General features: G+C 32.1%; 2 protein-coding genes across 3 annotated transcripts; both read left to right on the top strand.

Annotated features, from left to right (window-relative positions):
* Positions 1-229: 229 nt before the first annotated feature.
* Positions 230-12,511, top strand: LOC109809649 (Ubiquitin-like superfamily protein). Of its 2 annotated transcripts, XM_083075645.1 has the most exons (17): positions 230-406; positions 4,110-4,254; positions 4,710-4,827; positions 6,008-6,088; positions 6,815-6,933; positions 7,020-7,091; positions 7,256-7,417; positions 7,544-7,613; positions 7,710-7,885; positions 8,069-8,233; positions 8,310-8,381; positions 8,456-8,585; positions 8,662-8,809; positions 8,951-9,051; positions 9,948-10,336; positions 10,713-10,787; positions 12,065-12,511. In XM_083075645.1, exons 2-17 carry the CDS (start codon positions 4,132-4,134, stop codon positions 12,071-12,073), a joined length of 2,010 nt encoding a protein of 669 aa, XP_082931771.1. In that variant the 5' UTR covers positions 230-406; positions 4,110-4,131; the 3' UTR covers positions 12,074-12,511. The 2 variants fall into 2 exon arrangements, with proteins under 2 accessions (XP_082931771.1, XP_082931770.1); XM_083075644.1 differs by having other exon boundaries at positions 231-406; positions 8,662-9,051.
* A 4,001-nt stretch (positions 12,512-16,512) lies between these two features.
* LOC109808613 (small ribosomal subunit protein uS17) lies at positions 16,513-18,691 on the top strand. The gene is made up of 6 exons (XM_020371669.3): positions 16,513-16,669; positions 16,777-16,817; positions 16,911-17,011; positions 17,992-18,136; positions 18,233-18,322; positions 18,423-18,691. The coding sequence occupies exons 1-6, from the start codon at positions 16,658-16,660 to the stop codon at positions 18,511-18,513; spliced, it is 480 nt and encodes a 159-aa protein (XP_020227258.1). The 5' UTR covers positions 16,513-16,657; the 3' UTR covers positions 18,514-18,691.
* The last annotated feature ends 5,816 nt before the right edge of the window (positions 18,692-24,507 follow it).

Consider the following 24,507-nt stretch of genomic DNA (forward strand, 5'->3'; position numbering starts at 1 on the left):
TCCCATGAAATATTAATGTCGTCATAAAATCTAATAAAACTTATAGATATTAATTTGTTTGTTAAAAATTGACGAGACGAATGACAAAAACAACGGTTGAAGGTGTAAATATGAAATCCGTTAGTACAAAACATAATTTAAAAAAAAAATAGAAAAAAAAATGGCGGCGACCGACTCATTAGTCATATTACCTTAGGACAAGTCGAAGCCAAAAGGGAAGTAATAATCCAGTGCTCGAGGTTGTAGTATACAATTGCATGCGCTCTACATTGATTCATGTGAAAATCCGTGCTTGTGCGCGAACGAGACTGAGAGCGGTGAAAGCGCCAAGGCTGCAACACCCACTCCCTCCCTTCAATCCCTAATTCCCCCAACTCCGCTGCTTCCACTCTCATCTCAGCCTCAGGTAGATTCTCCTCTCCCACTTTTCCTTTCCTTCTCCGATTTCCCGTCTTTCGATAACTCTATCTGCTTTTGCCTTTTCCGTTTCTGATTTCCCGAATAACCACCCTACGCTAGGGTTGCAACTGTTAATTCTCCATCGCTCTTGTTTCAGACTAGGATTTCAATTATACCCCAACGTCTCTGCAAATGACGTTACATCTCTCTGCTTGAGTGAAATTAGGTTCACGAATTCGTTTCACTCCCGATAGGATGTATTGTATATATAATTTTGTATGATTTCCGTGTTTTCGTCGAGCAGTTGTTTTTGTAAAGTGATTTTGATTTCGTTGTGTGCCAAGTTTCGGGATACTATAGAACCAATAGATATGGAGTAGTTTCGGTTTTTCCCTGTCTTAAGGGTAGCTGCCAATTCATATTGGTTGCCGCTTTCTTCCTTCTTTAATCTTTTGCACATGCATTTTGATCTCTGAAGAATTGAAGATGTAAATGCGGTTCACTGTCTTTGGATGTACACTGGTTTGTTTTAGTGAGAAGGGAATGTGCCTGATGCCTTTCTTTTGGCCCGTGAGAAATCGTGGCTTATTAGTTTTATTGGGAAAAACCCAAGTCTCACATCGAGTATAGATTAGACAATTAAATAGTATATAAGTGGAAAACAACCCTAATCTTACAAACCGGTTTTGTAGGGTTGAGTTAGACTTAAATCTACTATTCTAAGATGGTATTAGAGCTATTTTAGATTCTTAAAAATGAGCCACCTACCACTGATACATGCACCATGAGCATGAGAGGGTGTATTCAAGTCCCGCTAATTCTAGATCATTAAAAAAGGGTCACCTATCATTTATCCACGTACCAAACTCAATAGTGCTGGACGTGAGGGGGGTGTATTGAGAGAAATCCAAGTCCCACATCGACTAGAGATTAGGCAATTAAATAGTATATAAGTGGAAAATAACCCTCACCTTACAAAGCCGGTTTTGTAGAATTGAGTTAGGCTTAAATCTACTATTCTAAGAAGTTTACTAATAACTGTCTGACCTAGGAAGGTATTGTGATGTAAATGGGTATTATATTTTTAAAAATTTTGAATTGTAATAAATTTTGTCATAACAGCATAACTACTTGTGTGATTTTATTGGATTGCGGTTTCTTTTTTTGCGGCTGGTTTCAATGCTGAGATTCTGCTTCTTGTTTTATTGATTGTCATTAATTACTTCAAATCATCTAGTTGGGAATGCTTTTACTAGTCCTATTAATACAGGCCATGGTGAAGGTGCACATTAGCCAAAATTACTTGTTGAGGTGCCTAATCATATAAAGTGATCTGATTCAAGTTACTTGCTATTGTGTACTGAAAAGCATCTAATGCATATTTTATTTAGCAATGTCATCTATTTTTGCTGAGATAAGCATATTTTGAATTTTGAATATAAAACATAGGAGCTCTTTTGTCGTTGTGACGTAATCAACCTTGATCGCATATGGGATGCTTTTATATATGCTCTGCTGCAGTTACTGCCTTTCATTTTTCATGCAAGCTAACATATTTTTGAAGCTGTCTGTTCAAACATATTTATTGTCTTAACACACACCATATAGATAAAGTGATATCTGTTGCATACTAGCACTGCTAATGATATTGATATAAGAGAAATTGAAAGTGAGAGTGATTTATGCATGCATGCATGTGCGTGCGTGTTTGCATACAGGGATGAAGATAGGAATTTCAAATTGATGGATAAGAGATATGTAGTCCAAAATTGGTGGGGCTGTACATAGTTTAGCCTACCCTCCATTATCAACTACAGTAGCATATCTTCTTAAAAGTTAAAATATGGTTTTGTTTGGGAAATTCAGATTGCTGTGTTTTAACTTACCATGTACTTGTCATTGTTGATGTATGTACATTGGCAAAATTAATGAAGCTCATTTCTGAGGTGATTTTTTTAAATTTGTATTTGCATTACACTGCCCATGATCTAGAGTAAGGTAAAGTAATCCTACTTAACTTTTCTTCAGCTTGAGTTTCAAGCTGTGGTTTAGTTAAGCTTTCTGGGATTCATTGTGAATTTCCATCTATCATCTGATATGTAGATAAATTGATTCAGGGAGCTGGATCATGAATCACTTATTTATGGGCTGGGCCGAATATATAGAATAGTACAGGCTTTTGCCCATCCTCCTATCAGCATGGCTTTTAGGCACAGTAGTTAGTCATCTGCAGTAGCAGCACTATTGCACTGTTGTGTCACCCCCCTGCTCCTCCAGTGGCCATTGTGTTGCGCTGGGTTGTTGTGGTGCGTCTTGTGGCCAAAATCACAGCCAGAACAGGTGCCACACAGAAGATGCGTAGAAACTAGATTTTTCCCCTGAAGCCAGTGTTGTTTCATTGCTGCAGGCCCTGATGCTCCCTCCATCTGTGATTCCCACGCACTCTCTCTCTCTGTGAAGCTGTTTGTTTTTTTTGCTCTCCTCCATTTGCAATTGGATCTTCTAAGGGGGATGCGGCGCTTATATGCTGGGTCTTAGGGTTACAGTAAACGAAGGGCTAGGAAATTGGGCCTATGGGCCTGATTTTTTGTTTGTCTCCTTCGTTTAAAACATAATATAATATGATAAAAAAAATAGTAGTAGTAATAATAATGAATGCATATAGTAATAATAAATTAATAATAATTATAATGGGTCTCATAGTCGTCCATGACTTCTGTTGGTATTTACTTTTATGTTTTGTTTAATTATGAATGTTGTGAATTTAGAGAATTTATATGTATGATACATTGAATTAAATAAACTGTATAAAAAAAAATCAAAATAGTGGTCATCTTGTGAACCGCTATCCCACCATAGCATTTTTGGGGTAAGCTATGTGTTGATTTGGGATTGATAATTATGCTTATAGGAGTGCTTCCTTTTCGAATTTCATCAAGCAAGCCTAGGCTTTTTCTAACAGCTCAATGGCCCCTTGGGCCCTTCCCATAGTTCTTCTGAAATTTGGATCATTCTCATTCTTAAGATTCTCTGTTTTCAATTATCTAATAAATCACTTAATGAAAGTGGATTCCCTTTCATTCATTTCAATATGTCTATAACCTCTTTCCGAACCAAACATGAATCTTATCTTATGCCTTATGTGTCATAACCTGGTTTGTCTAACCCCTGCTATGGACGGGCTTCTTTTTTCCAACCTGATGGGGTTGATGGGTGTGCAACACAACTCCCATTTATGATAGAGGCTTTCCTCTCTTATTAGGTTACCTTTTGAGTGGGTTGTCTATGTAGCATAAGTTTTTAGGATAGGAGTTCTGCCAAGGCAGTAAGCACTAAAGTCTATGTGTTGGATAGTTGTTGTCTTTTTTTATTCATATCCACTTTTTTTAAGGGTTTGAACATCATAGAATCATGTCAACTCATGAAATGTTATGTTTAACTCAGAGAATCCATTTTTCATCGGCTGATCTTTGCATGGAGGCCTTTGTAATTAATACTTATAATGAGATTGACATTTTGCAAACAAGCTGTAGCATTTATTGTTTTTTACTTTTCCAAATATGGCAGCATGCATATGTTTCTTTATTTTTTATATCGTTTAATTGGTTTCTCACAATTTGCTCAATAATCTCATATCACGGAAGAAAATGAAATATTGACAAACCTCTTAACAGTTTCTGGTATTTTTTTTCTTCTTCTCATTTTTATAGGGTATTACGTGGTACGTGGAGAATGGGAATTAATGGTGCCGAAAAGATCCCTAACATTAACAATGCTGAAAGTTCAGAAACCACAATTGAGATAAAGATTAAAACATTAGATTCTCAAACTTACACCCTCAGAGTGGATAAACAGGTAATTCCTTGATTACTTATAATTTTTCTGCACTTGTTTTTTTTGAATTTCTTGAGAAGTCTATTTTTGTTTCTGTATGTATAAGTTTGCTTGCACTGCCTTCCTGTAGAAACATGCAAACTGGTCAAAAATTAAGTGTTCTTTTTTTTTTTCAAAAGAAAAAAAAATCTTCATTAAAAAATTGAATTTTTTTAATAAATAAATAGGTTTTTTTTAAAAAAGGCAAAAAACTAAAAAATAATTGCTGAAGCTAGAAAGAGTAGATTCTGAAGAAGTTCCTAATAAAAATGTTGTTAAAAGCCCTTTTTTCCTGCACATCCCAATATTTTTGATGTTTAACTGAAACACTGTTTAAGGTATTTTGATCATAAGGCTGACCACTTTGAGTTTCCCAACAACTTGCTCAAAAGATTATCTGATTGTCCTTTCCTACAACAATTTCCCCTGTTCTGCAGATGCCAGTCCCTGCTCTGAAAGAACAGATTGCTTCTGTAACTGGAGTGCTATCTGAACGACAACGCTTAATTTGCCAAGGGAAAGTTCTAAAGGATGATCAGCTCCTGTCTGCCTATCGTATCCTGTCTCTGTATTTTTACTTTGTGTTCAGGAAGGACTCACAAAGGAAGCCAATGTGGCATTTTCATGGCAATAGATTGACAGAGATGCCATCTTGCCCATTAAGTAGTTAATAGTTATGAAGAAAAGATTTGGAGTTTGGAATAGTTACCATAATGCAAAACAATCTGAAGTAATTTGGTGTTTCCTTTAGACTTTGTGTTTCTTTATTTTTTGTCTGGCATTGTGCTCATCTTTAGCTTTTGTAGTAATTTTTTATTCCACTTTGATAAAATTTATTATAGTATGATCATCTGTTTTGTCATGAGACTTTTATCTCGAGTTTAGATTTTGAGGCAAAATGCTCCAACACATAAGAAAACAGATTGATAGAGGGGACACAATAGCCATAACATTAAAATTTCTGTTGAGTGGTGAATTTTGGGTTTTGTAGAATGTTGCTTGAACCTTTACAAAAAATTATATGGAAGTTAGAATATATATTCATGTTATAGTTTGTTTTTGGTTTGCCAAATATGTCAATATTGAATCTCATTAATTAATTTTATGAATATGAATGAAACAATTAAGCATTCTTGTCGATGATATTAATAATTAAGCTTAAAATTTGATTGCACTCAAAAGCCATGATTTGTTTTAGCAATTGTACATGATTCTTGTAAGGCAAAAATATACTTTTCGTCCCTTATATTTTTTATTAGTGTCAATTTAGTTTCACTTTAATTAATTGAATCAATTTAGTCTTACATCTTTAAAATGTATTTCAATGTTTGACCTTCTGTTTCTTTCCTTTAAATACTTAACGGATGTGACACGTGTCATGTCACATGTCATGACATCATGACACATGACATGACACATGACATGACATGTGGCATGATGACATGACACGTGGCATAATGACATGACACGTGACATGGTAGCATGACATGTGTCATGACATTTGTCATGACATTTGTCAGATCTGTTAAGTATTTAAACGGAGGAAATGGAAGGTCAAACATTGAGATATATTTTAAAGATGTGAGACTAAATTGATTTAATTAATTAAAGTGAGACTAAATTGACACTAATAAATAATATAAGGGACGAAAAATGTATTTTTGCCTTCTTGTAACTATCTCCATATTTTTTCATATCCTATCTTCAACATGGATTTCCTCCCTAACACAAGTAGATGTTGAAGATGGTCACACCTTGCATCTGGTTGTGAGGCAACCTGATTTACCACCACCAGGAAGTGTGCTCAATCATTCAGGTTTGATGTGATTATGCACATTATCGTTTGCTATTGTAATTATTGTGAAAGTTATGTGTTATTGTTTCTAAAATGTAGGTTTCGTATTTCTTTTTGTAGCAAATGTTTTGATAGTTTCTTTTTATGTATATATTTGGTGAAATATAAGAAATGGTCCATGTTATTTTTGGTTCGTTTGTAGCCTCACTTGGTATTATTTTTCAAAGATGATATTCTTAGTTTGAAGCTCTTTAGTGCCGTTCCATTTTATGCTTATAAAAGCATGCTTGGGGAAAACGTGAATTATATTAAACTTGCTCACAAAGTAGGTTTGCAAGTTTTAATGTTATGCCTGGAGAATCAGGTAAGATAATCTAAGTACACATTCTTAGTGCAGACTGCCTCTGAATCAGTCACCTGCAAGAATTAGTAAGATTAGATAATTAGTTTAGTTCCACTAAACTTCTAGCTGATTTTGTGTTGGAAAATATCCCTTAGGAGGATGGCTACTTGGTAAAAGAAAAAAATCAAGTAAGTTGTCTTCATATTTGATAATTTTCCACATGGGCACCAGTAAAATTGTTATTGTTATAAATTTTTTGAAGGGGTGAGGAGCAGAGGTATTTTCTAGTTGATCTTGTCTTGTTGTGGTTTACCTCCTGACCTCCATGCTCAACCAATTGAAACTTTCCCCTTAACACAGAGATAAGGTATTTACTGACCTCCATGCGTACCTCCATTTTGTAGTGTCTGAACCAAATTCAAGCACAAGCCATGGTCACAGTACTCAAGTAGCCCCTGGTGTTTTTATTGAAACTTTCAATGTGCCTGTGCAGGGTGATGGAGTTCATCCTGAAATCAATAGGGTATATTCAAAATCTGAAGAGATGGGGTCACTTTGAGGGGTTATTTTGCACATGAAACTTATTTTTTTTATCTTATAACTGTGCAGATAGTTTCTGCTGTTCTAGGATCCTTTGGACTTCCAAATTTTGCCAGTGGTGGTGAAGGGATTGATGTCAGGGTAAATTCGGCTTTCTATATACTAGTTCTTTTTCTTTTGGGTATTGTGGTGCTATAACAAAGTTATGACATGTGACTAAAAAAAGCTGGTAATGCATGTCTCTTTAAGTGTTTATTCATCTGAAACTCTATAACATGATATCTGGCATTTTGGATTGGATGAAGGAGCATGATTCCCAAGGCTCTGGAAGAACTTCAGGTTCTAGTGGAATATTAGTTTCATCTCATCCTCAGCCCGAACAATCTGGTTTGCGGATTTTGTCTGATAGATCGCGTAATACTTTTGGACCTCCAGCACCAGTATCTCTAGGGTCTTTGCAGCCTCCTGTATGTGTTAAGTTCCTTATACACTTCATTAATATGTACATATTCTTTTAGATTTGACATTTGAGTCTCTTCCTCTCTTGCTGAGTAGAAATTTAACAATTTAAATTTTTGTATATGGTTTTGTAGGTCATTCCTGATTCTTTGACAACTTTGTCCCAATACTTAAGTCATATAAGCCATGAATTTGATGCAATTGGTAAGCATGCCATGTTGAATTTTTTTAGTTATCCTCTGTTAGCGTCTGCTGCATGCTTGTTCTTTGAGAATGACATGGAACACATTTTACTGGCAGTCAGAGAAGGGGGGGATAATGCCCAAGCAGGCGAGTCTCGAAGGAATGAAGAAATTGGATCTGTTTCTTTACGTTCAGGTTCAACTACAGAAGGGCTTTCATCACCCACATCCTTGGCAGAAGTTTTACTTTCTACCAGACGAATGATCACTGAACAAGCTGACCAGTGTCTACTTGTGCGTTCTAAAACGTCTCCTTAGATTTTTCTTCTGTATTTGAAATGATTCAAAATTTGAAGGAAGTGTTTATTCTTTCTGTTTTCTGCATTCATTTTGCAAGTAGGTATTTTGAGCTACATAGTCATTTCCTTTATTATGCTAAACATATAAACTTGCCATGCCCATTAAATATTTCCACAGCAACTATCAAGACAGCTGGAGAATCAAGCAGATGTGACTGATCCCTTGGTGCGGTCAAGCATTCAGTCAAGGGCTATGAGAACTGGAGTTTTGTTTTATAACCTTGGTGCATTTTTACTTGAGCTTGGTCGCACAACCATGACCCTGCGTTTGGGTCAAACACCGGTAGGCTTGATCTCCCACTGTAGGCATCTTGTTAGTTAATTGTTATTTTTGTGCTACTAACTTCATTCCTGTGCAGTCTGAAGCTGTAGTTAATGGTGGGCCTGCAGTTTTTATATCCCCAAATGGTCCTAACCATATCATGGTTCAGGTTTGTTCTTGTCCTTTTATCTTCCTTATCACGACAATTATACTGCTACTACTTATTGAGCTGCATGGTTTCAGCCCCTTCCTTTTCAACCTGGAGCAAGCTTTGGTGCTGTCCCGGTGGGAGCTGCGCAGTCTAACTCAACTTTAGGTAGTGGACTTGGCTCAAGCTATTTCCCAAGGCGTATAGATATACAGATACGGCGAGGTACATCAGAATTATTTTTTTTCCTAGGTCCTATTTTGCACAGTGTTCTTATATTTAATTTCATTTCTATTTTTAGGTACCTCAACAACCTCATCCAATACCAATCAAGAAGAACGTAATGATATACAATCAGCTTCAGTACAAAGAAATCCAGGTGAAAGTTCTGTTAATCAGGCTATCTCTAGGCGTCCAGATTCATCTATTGCTGGGGAGTCAGGAGTAAGGTTAGTGCCAATTAGAACCATGGTTGCAGCAGTACCAGGCCCCTTAGGGCGCCCACCTTCAGAATCATCTGGTAATTCTATAGGGCTTTACTATCCAATTCTTGGGAGATTTCAACATGTATCTTCTGGCCATGCAAATAGTGAACAGGTAGCTCAACAATCAAGTCAACAGCGTGCTGCGGTACTGTCAACTCCTGAAACCATGTTGCAAAGGCAAAACACGGATGATTCTGCGAGGAATGGTAATTTAATAAATGTCTCTCAACATCTGAAATCAATGATTGCTTCCTGTTACTTGAAGTTTCCAGTATGATATTTATTTATTTTTTCCTTGGTGATGTGCCTAGTATGTGATAAAAAATTACCTTTTCATAATTTTTTCAAATATTGGGTGCTTATTGCTTTTGATTGAAATAGCGCTATGCAATCTGGTGTTATATTCTTCGCTCCTGTATTGGAAATTTGAGAGTTGTCTGCTCTATACAATTTGTTTCAGTTCAATGGTTATACATTGATAATTATTTCTCAAAGAATACTAGTTTATTCATTGTTAATAAAGTAAGCTGGAAAGAAACAATATAGGTAAAATAGTAATAAGAAAAACTGGACTTCAGTCTATTTTTTATTTGAAGAACAATATTACACTCATTAGCATTATGATATCAAGGATCACATACGGTAGAAGGCATTTTGAAGGTAACATCTCAAGTTTCAACAGCAAGTGCTAAATTATTCTTTCCCAAACTGTTGATAGCAATGTTCCATTTATTTCCCTAAGATAGATGATCCTTAGTTATGTTTTCCAGCAATTCAGTGGATCCTTAGTTATGGTTATACATTGATGCCGTTTTTGATGGCTATGAATTGTCTGATGAAGGTAGCTTCCAGATAATTATTATGATCGATTGATCATACTTCTGAAACATTTTATTGAAGTCAATATCTTTTAGAAATGTTTACTTTTATAATTGCACATGTCTTTATTCTTTAGTTCAACTTGTTTCTTTCTTTGTAATTCCGTGCTTCCATCCCTGTGACTGTGAGCACTTATTGGTTGCTTATATAGTCCATCTATATACTGTAAGGGTATCTTCAGGACATTTGATCTGATTTAGTTTGTCATCGGACCCTGTTGTAGGATCCTCATCAACTCCAAGCACGAGACAAGAACCATCAAATTCTCGTGTTGTAAATATCAATATTCTGGCAGCTAGTGGATCCCAAAACAACCAAGAATCTGAGAGACAAATACCAAGCAGTGTACTTCAATTTTTAAGGACACTCTTTCCTGGTGGAGAAATTCATGTGGAAGATTCAAGTGTACAAGGAACAACTGCAGGTTCTTCCTCAGATCATGCTGCAACATCAAGGGGTGCTGCCGAAGCCCCTGAAGCCCAACCCAATGCCAGTGATGAAGGGATATTTTTGTCTAATATACTCCGTGAGATCATGCCAGTTATATCTCAACAAGTAGAGTCTGAGGGGAATCCTTCAGAAGATCATATGGCTCAAGATTCTTCAACCCAGGTCTGTGGGCTTCATTGCTTTCTTATTCTATTGTATGATTACATTTGCTCTTATGTCAACTTCAACTATGGAAGCCTTTCTCACTCATTGAGTGCTTCTGGGCTTTGATGCACACTTGGAGAACATCCAATAGTTGAAAGATTCCAACCTTTGTATTCTTTTTTCAAATCTCACTGGGTCTCCCTTTCCCTGAGGTTGCTGAACAGATGTAAATATCTAATGTAGCAAAAAAATCAGGCGAGATTATGCAGGATAATTTTCTTATGCTTTTTTCTTTTTGCCTTGTTCAACCAGAGAATATCTAGTTGTGAAATTTAGTTGTACGTACCTCTCCCATAAAAAAAGAAAAGAAGCTGACCAGTGGATTTCTGTGCAGGTTGAAACTGATGTGGGGACATCACGCAGACAGAATGATTCTGATCCAAGCCCCCCAAATCCAAAACGTCAAAAGGTCTCTCTTCTACTTTTGAGTTTGTAAATTGATGTTGAGCACACTTTATTTAAAATGCCAGCTAGGGTTAGCAACTCGGTTCTAGGTTGGATTGCATCTGCATAGCATCATAACTGTTAATAATAAATAATAATAATTACAACAATAACAACCACCAAAACTTATTCATGGGGTCAGGTACATGAATCTAATGATACCGCTGTTTCTGTCAGTAACCAATTCTTTAAGAGGCAATTTAATTTCAGATCCTTTTTAATGGTTCCACTTAAAGAGTTTTTCCTGGTCTACCCCTGCCTCGATTTATTGGCTATTTTCTCTTGTTGAAATTATCTTAGGTGTGATTCTACTACTTTTTCCTATGTAAATATCACTCTAACTTTCTCTCTAGTACTATCCTTTCTAGTATATTAATATATATGTAATTACGCATAAAAATTGTCTAAGTATTTGAACATTCAGTGTATTTATATTGCATGTATGAAATGAATATATTTGAAATTATACGAGGTGGATTTGTACAAGAGATTGTCTTGACCACAAGGATTAAGCTCATAGGATTTGATTTGCTAATCTTCCTTTTTCACACCTAGTTTGAGTTCCGTTCTCCTTGCTCCCAAACTCCTGCGGCAGAGGGGGATTCATACTTGCAAAGATGTCCCGATCCTTGAGTGAGAGAGAGCTTCAGCCTTCAGCATGGGAGTTTGTATATGGAAGAGTGAGTGCATACTAGGATATCTGATTCTCTTTCTTTAGTTGTCCTAGGGGAGACCATTCACAGTCCCTGTGGGATCCTGTCAAATCATATCCCCTGTACTCTTACTAGGGGAGGCAAAAGTTCTCGATCTGCTTGTGCCTGATCTGCTTGAACAGTAGAATGACTGTGATTATCTTTGCCGAAAGATGTGATAGTATAAACTACAGTGAATCTTATCTACCATCAAATATGGACTTGCGTTTACTTTTAAAATAACATCTCAGTTTATCGACATCTTTTATCTCGTTAATACAGATTAAATTTTTGTTTGCCTACATTCTTAGTAACATGGACGTTAAATATCTAATTGGTTTCTCTTGCACGTTTCAGTAATGGGTATTGGAGAATTAGTATAATAGCAGTGGGGTGGATTTGGTAGATATTCCGTGATGGAAGTTCAGCCCCCCTCTTCTTTTTTGCTACTGTTAGCATTCCTCTAGAATGGTCTTCCTGCATGTTTTGAATAGTTTTTCTTTACAACTACAATTACAATTTTGATTAATGTCATGGCTTCATGATGCAGATGGAATGATATAGAGGACCACGTTCAGTTTGCGGTCGTGGAAGATTGTGATCATAAGAAACAGAATTCGGGTGGATCTCAAGAAGTCAATTTGGTATTATGTGCTTACCTAGTTTTCTATATCAAGCGTGATTTCATTTTCTCCTGCTATAGACAAACCTTTAGAAGGCTGCTCTTCGAACGGACATCTTGTACACTATTGGCATTGGAATTGAGCTTCCCTTCAGTTCGATTTATGCTTGGAATTGGTAATAGAGTTCCACATTAGAATTGAGATTAGCTATCTTATAAACTTCATTTGACCTCGGTGAAATTGAAACAGAACTAAATCAATCAGTTCTCAATTTTTAAGCAGGAGAATTTTGATTTCAAGAAAGCAATAATTGAGACGCGGGTACATTAGCCCCGTTGTCATTACCGGTATTATAGTTGCGATCATTACTTCTATTACTATTGGTCTGTTTGTTTTTACGTTGCAATGTTCGTCGGATGAAAGATTTTTTTTTTTTAATAAACCATCAATTTCATCATTTATTATCCTTTCTTCTAAGTGGTCTTTAAAGGGGAAAAAACCCTAGATAAGTAATGACTTAAGTATTATAAATAGTTCTAAAATACATCAAGTTATGGATGGATTACACTTCTTCTAACCATTGGTCTCCTCCTTTGAGAGGCTTTGTGAAGCTAAATGTCAATGGCAGTTGGCTGCCAAGTGAGAATAGGATGGGCATTGTTGGTGTAATACGAGGCTCTATTGGATATTGGATTTATGGATTCTCTTAATATGCTGATCCAGGATATGCTCTTGTAGCTGAAATCCTTGCTTTGAAGGAAGGTGTTTGCAGAGCTTGGGATTGGGGTATAGATCAATCATTTGTGCAAGTTATTATTGTCTTGATCTTGTGCAAACTGTCTTATTATGGCAAGGTGATGTTTCTTTGCATGTATATGCTATTCACCTGCGTATCACAGGAACTACCATGCTAAAGGGTTGGAACGAGTCTCTTGCTCATTACTCGATATGTCAATTTCGTGGCACATACTTCGGCAACTCGCATAATTCAGATTACACGGGGGTCACGGAGTTTGTGTTATGGGATTCCGCTTCTGCCTCTTAATGTGTTTGTCTCTGTGTTTATTTTATTTTATTTTTTTGTTTTACAATTTACTATTAGAAGAAAGTATTTTAAAATGAAATCGGTAGTTTATTCATTTTCTTTCATTTCTCATTATCGTGTCGGACATGTTTTGGAATTCGGGATTCGTCTTCCGAATCATGTTTTGCTTATTTTACAATTTACTATTAGAACATGTTTGTTTTTTTTCTTCTTTTTTTTTTCTCGTATGGAACTTGGTATAGAGAATGTATTTTTCGTGTTCAAGAATAACAATTTCTGGAAATGATTAAACTTTATTTGCTTTTTTATACATGTTTTTAGAATATTTATATATGCTTTAAGGGAGTCTAATAATTTTACTACATTAAATTAGTAAATAAAGATAATTTGATATTTTTTGTGATGATTTTTTCTTATAATTGAGAAATTCGTTTTCTTCTTTTCATGGAACAATTTTATGAAAAATTATATAATAAACATTTTCAATAAATAATGTCTTATAAAAAGCATTATTTTAAATAATAAATTAAATATGAAAAATTAATATTCTCACCTTTGAATTTCTTTAAAACTAAACTTTTATACAAAATGTGTCCTTAATGTGAAAAATAAGTTGTCTTATGACAACTCACTTTTTTTATTTATTTATAGGTTAGTTACACTAAGTGAGTTCAACTCATTAGTTTATTTTAGCTTATAAAAAGATGGTAACGAGATTTTTTTAAAACCCGTCTATATTTTTTGCATGCCATTCATTATTTGTATAATTTTTTTAAGTTATCTTACTCAAACACATTTGTTTTTTGAACATTTATTTTGAAATGATGTTTTTTTTGGAACACACTTATTCCAGAATAATGTATTTCATAATTGATATTCCAAAATATTGCTGAAACAATATAATTTTTTTAGATTATATAATTTGGAAAGACATCGGTGTCAACTATGTGCCTTTCTCAGTTTTTGTCCTTTCTCAGATTATCTTCCACTATTAAGCCATGCATCTTTCTCATTTTCTGTCTTCATCTTTATAAAGTCTTACATATTTTTGTTTTATACATATCACGCCACATAACCTAATTTACACACCTACAAAAAAGTCATTTTGAAAACCTGTTTTATACTTTTTTTAAAATTTTATTTTGGTAAAGGCAATTCCAAAATAATTTTTATACTTCAAAATGACTTCTCTGAAATAATTGTTTTTTTTAGGTTAGGTGAATACAATGTTAACATTCTGGAGTGGATTTTCCCAAATGCATTTAATATTTTTGAATGAGCATAATTTTAACATTTCAGAACACATTTTACATTCTAAATAAAGTGTTTCAAGGTACACTTTTAACATTCTAAATAGGGTGTTTTAGAAGGTGTACTTTAAAAAATGTTTTTAAATGACAGATGTATAAAGCAAAACAACAGGTGTAGGAAGAAAATTTCCATGCGTTGAGTGTCTATTGGTTTAGTGATTTTTAAGCTTTAAATTAACAAAGATAATAAAATAACTGTATGATTTTGGGTTTTCATCATCTTGAATTAAGAATATTGTGTTTTGGATTCAATATTTAAAATTAGAGATGATTAATAAAGATAGATTCTAAGATTATTTTTTTTATAGTTCTGAGAAAAAAAAACTATAAACTAAAATAATTGAATCTTGACCATTCATATATATATATATATATGTATTGATAGATAGTTTTGTGAGTTAACCTTTTATGCAAGTCATTAATTTTATGATTAATAGATTAATATATATGTATGTCTACACACTGATTTGTATAACATTGAATCTTCGATCATTAATTTTATAAATTTGCTTTTTATATTCATGTATACGAATAAAATTTCATGTTACATTACTATTAAATTCACATTTTTAAATAATATAACTACCGAATCACATTTTTTTAGTGTTATATATAATACAAATTATTGAAGAAGAATTTGTTCACTATAAATAATTTTTATGAATACATATTGAATTTGGATTCAATTATTGCCCTAATTATCGAATCTTAACTCATTCAACTCAATGTTATGTTTAAATATATATGAAAAATGTTTTACTCCTAATTTTTGCGGTTAAACTTGCATACCAAACTCTGGATAAAAAATTCATCATTTAAAAAATTAAAACAATCAATTATGTTTTAAGTAGTTGCAAATATAACTCCTAATTTCGGTTTGATAATATTTAGTTTAACTCATATTGACTCAAGTTCAATGTGAACCATTTTTTAATTCATATTCGATTCAATTTAAACTCATTAAACTTATTTATCTCATTAAATCGTTATATGCAAGTATTTTTAATACAAATTAATAAATTAATAAATATATCTTTATATATATATATGGATGAGTAGCGTGTAATTTCGTAATAAGAAAAACCAATTTTTAAAGAAATTAATTATTATTCTTAAATCTGATTTAATAGATTTATAACTCACCGACTCTTTAATTACTTGCTATTCAGTTTATCAAATAGTGACGCTTACATAAAATACTAATAATCAATGAAAACAAAATATACAATATAATAAAGACAAAATTAAATGTTATATATATATATATATATATATATATATATATATATTACCACATACTTTATGTTGTTTTTAGTTGTGCATTAATTATACTTTAAAAACAAATTTTTTATCTATCACGTAATTTTACATAAATAACTTATCTTATTTGTAGCAAAAATGAATATCTAAAAAAATTGTTAAAATTCAAATATTATGTATAATTGTTTTATTTTTATTATTTATTGATATATTTTCATAATTTAATTTTTAAAATTAGTTAATTAAGGAATATCATATTATTTGTGTTAGCATAGTTTTAATTATTGTGATCAAATTTTTATAACTCATTTTTTTAATTACATATAATATGATTCTTGTATTTTTATGATATTATGTATTATGCAATTAAATTATTTTGACTAAAAAAAAAGTAACCAATTATTGTGATATTGCAATAATTCATAAATATAAATTCCATTTGTGCCTAACATAAAATTTTCCTTTATTTTCTCTTTATACATATTTTCATCTTATTGTTTTATTCTGATTTAATGTAAAGTTATCTAAACTATATTCATTTCACAAATAATTAAGTAAAGTAAACACCCACACGGATTATTTAATAATTAATTTAAAAAAAGATTTTCTATTTAATTAAATCCATTTTCAAATTTATATTTAATATATATATATATACATATATTTTAATTATTTTATAAAAGTAGTGTATTTTTTGTTTGTTTGTTTATGATTTAGTTCTTTAACCTAGAAGGCTTATTAAGTTTTGGGCTATGCGTTGCATAGCCCAGTTTTAAAGCCCAGAAGTGGAAATCTCAATAAAAGCAGGGTCTTCTCCGAAATCTGAAGGAGCGAATTGGCTAGGGTTTTTGCGTGCGGCGTTCATACACTCTCTTCTGCAACTTTCGCCGACAACTCCCTTCACCATGGCTGAGCAGGTTTCCTTATTCTCCACATTTTCTTTTCCCTTTCCCCATTTCATTTCATCAATACTCCTTAGCTCTCGCTTCGATCTTCCGTTCATTTTCTCAATTGTCTTTTGCAGACCGAGAAGGCTTTTCTGAAGCAACCCAAAGTGTTTTTATGGTACCCTAAATGCTCCATGCTTTTCTCTTTTTTTTTGTTTGTTACGTTGTGATGCCGATGCTGAGTCCTTTCTTGTTATGCTCACTCTCGCAGCTCGAAGAAAACTGGTAAGGGGAAGAGGCCTGGAAAAGGTGGGAACCGCTTCTGGAAATCGATTGGTCTTGGATTTAAGACTCCCAGGGAAGCCATCGAAGGTATCCTTCTGTTTCTCTCGCTCGTAGAATGATTATTCTGTGCGGTGTTAGTTTATCATGTTATTGTTGTTGATGTGTTTATAATTGATATACATCTTGAAATTCGGGGATTGGGTGTTTGTGAAAATTAAATCGTAAACCCTAAACTGTGAACTTATTTGTCTTTAATGAGTTCTCTCTCTATGAGGCCAATGTTTTTAACTTTTAAAAACTTCACTCCAAATGTATCCTTTGTTATTAGCTGTTGCTATACGTTCATTGTTTTCTATTTCACAACATGATTTTGAATGTATGTTTTTTAATGCTCGTCTTGTGTGGGGAGGTTTTTTAATGTTTGGTACGTAGTCTTCAGAGGGTTTGAACCAGCTCTGTATGGTATACAACAACAGTAACAATAGTCTTGTCTCATTAAGTGAGGTTAGCCAATAGATCACATGGACTCATTAGGTTCAGAAAAAATTGAATTTTAATGGGTAGCATTCAGCGCAAAAATTACCTACTGTTTTATTCCTATGTCAGTCTGGTGTGTGCATACTGTGTTATAATTATGATATAGTAAATTAAGAACTATTTTTAGTTGTGTTGCTTTTTCTTTTGGAAAGATTCTTAAACATACATTTAATCCCAGGCACTGTCAGGATTGTGTTTGATGTGAATATTTTTATTTACAAGATTCAAGGATTATTCTGTAGTGTATATGCTTGTACCCATGCTTTTTTATCTAGAAAAACGTAGATGTTTTGGTGTTGTGCCATGCGAGCTTGTTTGGGAAAATAATTCAATGTTTTTTTGTAATCGGGTAAACTTACCAAGTTGAATGTGTCTTTGTGCTTGAAAATTCAATGTTTTTTTTTGTAAGGGACTGATTCTCTAAACTCTTGCATTATTTTTGTCACCATTTTATACGAAATGACCTAGTTATTTATGTGTTTATGATTTTTCTGTTTCTAAATCGGGCCTTTTTATTTTTTTTAATACAGGTACCTATATCGACAAGAAGTGTCCCTTCACCGGCAATGTTTCCATCCGTGGCCGTATCCTGGCTGGAACATGCCACAGTGCTAAAATGAATCGCACTATCATAGTTAGGAGGAATTATCTCCATTTTATTAAGAAGTACCAAAGGTATTTCTTTTGTCAAGCTTTTGATGTACAGTATTTTTGTTTGTATATGTGCTTTGTTTGTGAAGCAATTATAATTATATTTATTCTTGTGTTTAGATATGAGAAGAGGCACTCAAATATTCCGGCTCATATATCACCTGCCTTCCGTGTGAAGGAAGGAGATCACGTTATTATTGGTCAATGCAGGTGAGAATTATGTCGGAGAAACCTTTTTTGTATATTAACCCCATTATCTTAGTAAATTTTGTTGATCTGAATGTCTGATTTTTTTGCATCACTTCTGTAGGCCACTCTCAAAGACGGTGAGGTTCAATGTGTTGAAGGTGATCCCAGCTGGATCGTCTAGTGGTGCGAAGAAGGCATTTACTGGAATTTGAGCTTTGTTTTCCAGTTTTTGTTGAAGAAAAATGTTATTTTATTAATTAGTAAATCTGATTTCTGTAAGGTAACAAATATAAAGACCTGATCAATTTTGGATTTGTGGATTTTATGTTCTGCCTTTGTTTAGGATTTTGATATACGTTATGGTTTTTGAATACTATTAGTCTTTGTTCTTGTGTGCTTTTTTGTGAAAATAATTTTAAGTTCGGAATGTTTGTATTCCACATTTCGCTTATTATTTTTAAAAATTGTATTATTATGAAACGTTTTTTTGCCAGGAATGTGTTTTACCGCGTTTTTATTCATTTGTTTTATGGGTAGAATTGGGAATTACTTACTGAATTATTAGAAAAAGTTTTGCTGTGGTAAATCAACTCAGTTTTAATATATAAAAAAAAGTTTCTAGGAATTTTTTTTATTATAACTGGGTATTTATGTTATTTTTAGCAAGTATATAAATTAGATATTTATGACTAAGTAAACATATCTGAGTCATTTTTAAGAATTTTTTTTACGGATCTTTATTGCTAGTTTGTGGTTAATTACCTCAATCAAGGTTATTGGGTTTCTTGTTTTATAGAATAACGATTGGGTTCAATCCTTTGTTTTCTACAAGCACGCAAAACAAGTTAAATTTATTATATTTCTCTTGTTTTAATACCAACTAGATTTATCTCTTGAATATTCATTGAATTTGGATGATATATGAATTTGAACTTTTTGGCCGATAGATGTGTGGATTTAACTATTGTAAGCAGATAAAAATTATGGTAGTCTGCACAATCATTAAAAGTGACTGGTTAAGACATTTTCATTCCCTTGGTTAAATCAAGCCCAAAACTTCTGAAGCCCTTGCGCGTTTTTTTTATATTATTTTATTTATAATAAATACATGATATATGATGTGAATTATGGTTATGGGAGGTCGTCAATTTCCTAATAAACTGTAATGTCTGAGAAGATAGGATGGATTCGAGTTATAACTTTGTTAAGTAATGATAAATGGGCTTTTCTATTTTGCTTGCAGCGTTGTAGTATCCGCTTTAATATGATGTATAACTAGTTACCCTAAATTTTATAACAAGCTTAGCTTGGAGATGAAGAGGTAATCTGTAAATTTTGATATCATCTCAACTAGTTCTTTCTGGGAGAATTCGTGTCAAGTGACAGGATTAAAATGATAGATTATGTAGCCTGAATGTTTTATTTTATGAGCATTGTATAAGTTTTCTTATATTCAAAGTAGTTCCCTAGGCTTTTTTTTTCCAAATTCAATTCAAACATATGCTTATATTTTGGTAAGGACAATGATATTCTCGGATAAACTCCATTAATTGGAATCCGAAAAGTATGTGGGTTTTGTTCTCACGGACCTGCTCTATATGGGTTTGTTCTTACACCAACCTCTAGTTTATTTTAAGAGAAGTTATAGTTTTATTTTTTTTATAAACATTAGTGAAAGGACCGTCTGTAAAAAAAGATAGTGGAAGGTCCAAATCCCAGATGTTAAAGTTGGAGTATAAGTAACACATTTTTAAATATGTTAAGTCAAATTTTTAGCAAGCAGTCTAGTACTTTTGTGTCACGTAAATACTTTCATTTTAAAAAATGAAATTAATTTAATGAAACTACTTAAATAAATGAAAAATTACATTTTTATAAACTTTTTTGAGTTTTATTAAATTAGGGAATAACTTGAGAATAACATACAATTTTAGAAACTAATTTCACCATTTATTCGTTAAATATAATATCAAATTCAGTTTTATCCGATTTTAAACGGTTTTGATAGGACTGACTTATTTGATTTTTTATGACATTTTTTTTAATCTTTTTCTAGAGATAAGTGCATATTAAATAAACTCAGAAAAAAAGAAAAATGAAAGAGATAAATAAAACTTGTAAACCTCAAAAGATTAAAGTTAATTGATCTTTATTATCAACATTAATTAATTTTTTTTTATTTGTGTATGGTAACATTACTTGGCCATGCAGGGTCAATACATACATGACAATAAGATTGATTTTGTATCTTGCCTCAATACCGCACTTACGTAATAAAGATTGATCATGACATATAACACATAATCAAGATAACAAAAGTTTGTAAAGTATGAAAAGAGGCGTGTCATTTTTGTTTGAAGTTATTTTAAATAATGGTTTCTACAATTTCTATTTTTTTAAAACTGGCAATGGCATTATTGATATTGCAGGAACTGGACCTAATCCAGATCAATAATGAAACTGTCACCTATGTGTCTGTCTACCCTAGCCTCTCAAAACTCTTCATGTCCCCACGTCCTCTAATTCATTCTATGACATTGCCAAATTTACTTTTATGTCTTAACATGTTGCTATTGACTTTTTATTTTAATTTTTTTGGCCTTTTGGTGTTGGGCATTACCAATGAAAATATCTCAACATGAAATGAACCAACCCTGATGAGGGGCAGGGATTTTTTTAAGCCCTTCCACTGATGCCAAAATGCGAAGGGCACAAAACTTGAGTGAACACCATTGTCCCACGTCTGTTTTCCCATCAAGACATGAAAAGATTCTTATGCATATCACAACTTAGTGCAAAAGAGTTCATTCTTTTCCAATGCTTGGCTTCACCTTAAAGACTTAAAATGTTGTAAAGTCCTTGTAGTGATAGCCACTCAATTTAAAAAGTTCATTCTCGGGTTAAAAACAAGTGATTTCTCTCTGATTCCTTTATGTAATATTAATTCTACAACGTGATACAATTGATAAATATAACATTGTCTTTTTTTTTTTTTTTAAATATCTGAATACGTGTATATACAAAAATATATATATATGTTGTGAGATCTTTTAAATAAATATTAGTATTTTGAGAGATAAATTATTGATTTTTAACTGCAGAGACCCAATTAAAAAAAATCTTTTATTTATCCTACTGCAACATTTATGGGAGATAGGGTGTGATTATGTTTCCATTGAATAAGTTCTTTACTAGCACTAACCAATAAAATGTGTAAAACTTTGCTTTCTATTCTTTTTGCGTCGGTGTTGATAATTATTAAAATAAACCAAACTCCAGGTCATGGTCAACAACCTTTATGTTACAGATGTCCAATAATTTATGACACACATATACTTCAAAATTAGTAAAATATTCCTATTGTATCCAGAAATTTTTACGGAAATAATATTTTTTAAAAGAAAAATTACAAAAATGACACCTGTGCAAGTTTATTTACAGGAGTAGTACCATCATTTACTGTTCATGCTCGGAATTCGGTTCCCGGGAATCGAATTCTGAGCTTCAAATTTTTTTTTTCTTCTCAGAATTCGGTTCCGAAGAACCGAATTCCGAGTTATTTTATTTTTTTTTATTTTTTTTGTGTTTCTGGCCCATTTTGGGCAACTGTTGGAAGTGGAACAGCCCGTTTTGAAAGCAGAACGGGCCGTTCTGATAAAAGAAACAGAGTCTTTTTTTTGAAACTAAAACGGGCCAAGAACGGCCCGTTCCAGAATAGAAATTTAAATAATTTTTTGAACCTGGAACGGCCTTGGAACGTCCCGTTCCAAAAGACATTTTTAGGAATCAAAACGTGTTTTGGAACGGGCCGTTCTGGTTTTGGGACGGCCCGTTCTGGGCAAACAGTGAAAGAAGTATTTTTTTTTTACAAATTCTATTCATAATAATTATCTAGTATATTTCACGAATCCTGATTAATTGATATTATTATAATTTTTATGTTAACAATACACTAAAAATTAAAATCTACTATCAGAATTCAAAACTATAACTCCATCCCAAATTTAATCCTTTAATGGTGTGTTTGGATAAGGAATTTTATAAATTCAAAGAATTTTAAATTCTTGGTATTTGAATTACTTTGATTTCAATTTCTATCATTTTTAAAATATTTAATAATTTAAAAAATTAATATTAAATAATATTTAATAATTTTAAAAATATTTTTGAATATTCAATAATTAAAAACATAAAGAGATAAGATAAAATATATAAGTAAAATAAGAAGAAAAAAATATGAGGAATTTTAAATTCTTACTTTTTTGGGAGAATTTGAAATTTTACTATTTCAAAGAATTTCACAAATGCTTGAATTTTAAATTCTTTGTAAATTCTTCATCCAAATAAGGTATTTCACCTCAAAGAATTTGAAATTCATCAAATAAATGAATTACTCCATTTAAATTCTCCATCCAAACACACTATTAAGGTTAATTCACTTGGATCAAGAAATATCCAATGAATGTGAGTGAGGACTAAAAATTTATTGCTTAATATCCCATTATTTTAACTTTATTATCTTTTTTTTTTTTTGTAAAAAAACGTTAATAGTTGATGGATAAAATCCTTATTAGATAAGAGTATAATTGAGTAAAAAGATATTAATTAGACTGTAAAATTCTAATGATATTTCTTTATAAATAAAAGAATGTTAAAATGGACAAAAGTTTAAGATGAGTGAAATAATATTTAATATTAATGCTTAGAAGTTAAGAAACATTTAATATCAGTTATAAATAATATATTTAGACAACCACTTAAGATAATATCTTACGCTTAAAACGTACAATTATCCCTGAACTATAGGGAATAAATTCTCTCCAACAATATAATTATCGGATAAAATTTTAATTATTCAATCAATTTTATTAAAATAATATATTTTGTTATAAATTAAAATTTAAAAAATTAAGGGTCAAATTATCACACTTCACCGTCCAAGTGTTCTCTCTGATAGGGAAATTTCTCGTCCGTCAAGCATAATTTAAAATAATCTCAATTAATATTTATATTATACTTTGCGACTTGAAATTATTGAGATTTGGAATTTATAAAATATTAATTACTTTGGAATAAAAATTAACATGAAAAGGAAGAAATAAGAGTAATTATAGGATTAAACTGTAGCATTTTTACTGTTTTCCCAGAACGGCTCGTTCCAAACCACGTTCTACTTCCTAAAAACGTCTTCCGGAACGGGCTGTTCCAAGGCCGTTCCAGATTCAAAAAAATGTTAAAATTTCTATTCTGGAACGGGCCGTTCTTGGCCCGTTTTAATTTTAAAAAAAAATACTCTGTGTCTTTAAGCAGAACGACCCGTTCTGCTTCCGGAACGGGCCATTCAACTTCCAACAGTTGCCCAAAAATGAGCCAGGAACACGAAAAAAAAGAAAAAAAAATTAAAATAACTCGGAATTTAGTTCCCTGAGAACCGAATTCTGAGAAGAAAAAAAAAATTTGATGCTCAGAATTCGTTTCCCGGGGAACCGAATTCTGAGCATGAACAGTAAATGGTGCTACTCCTATAAATAAAGTTACACAGGTGTTATTTTTGTAATTTTTTTTAAAATAAATATTATTTACGTAAAAATTTCATTGTATCCATACTTGATACTAATATTTGTATTATTTTCATATTTCGTACATAACCATAATATCCATTACTTTCAAAGCTTTATTGTTTTTAAAAAGCTTAAGATGCAAAATTAAGAGAGAGATTAATATATATATATATATATATATATATATATATATATATATATATATATATATATGGGGAATGTTAATATACTCCTATCTATTTTTTAGTGGAAGTATGTTAGCAACATACACCAAACTTTTAGGACAAAAGAACTACTCATTTCTTTTGATTTGGTTAATTTGTATAAATGATATTATAGTAATTTAATTTAATTTTAAAATAAAATTAAATATTTTCTTTCTCTTATTAATTTCTTTCACCAAGTCATTTATCTCTCCTATTAAATTCCTTCTCCAACCTATTTCTCTTTCTTATTAAATTCTTTCTCTAATTTATTTATCTCTCCTATTAAATTCATTTTTTAACTCATTTCTCTCTCATCTCTCATGATGTCTCTCCTCTCTCTCTTTGAACAAATAAAAATTAATTAATAGAAAAAAAAATGACTTAGTGGATGAAGTTAATAAGAGAGAGAAAATATTTTATTTTCTTTTAAAATTAAATT

Source organism: Cajanus cajan, chromosome 5 (genome assembly GCF_000230855.2).
Source record: "Cajanus cajan strain Asha chromosome 5, NIPB_CcT2T_4, whole genome shotgun sequence".
In the NCBI taxonomy this organism is placed as follows: Eukaryota; Viridiplantae; Streptophyta; class Magnoliopsida; order Fabales; family Fabaceae; genus Cajanus; species Cajanus cajan.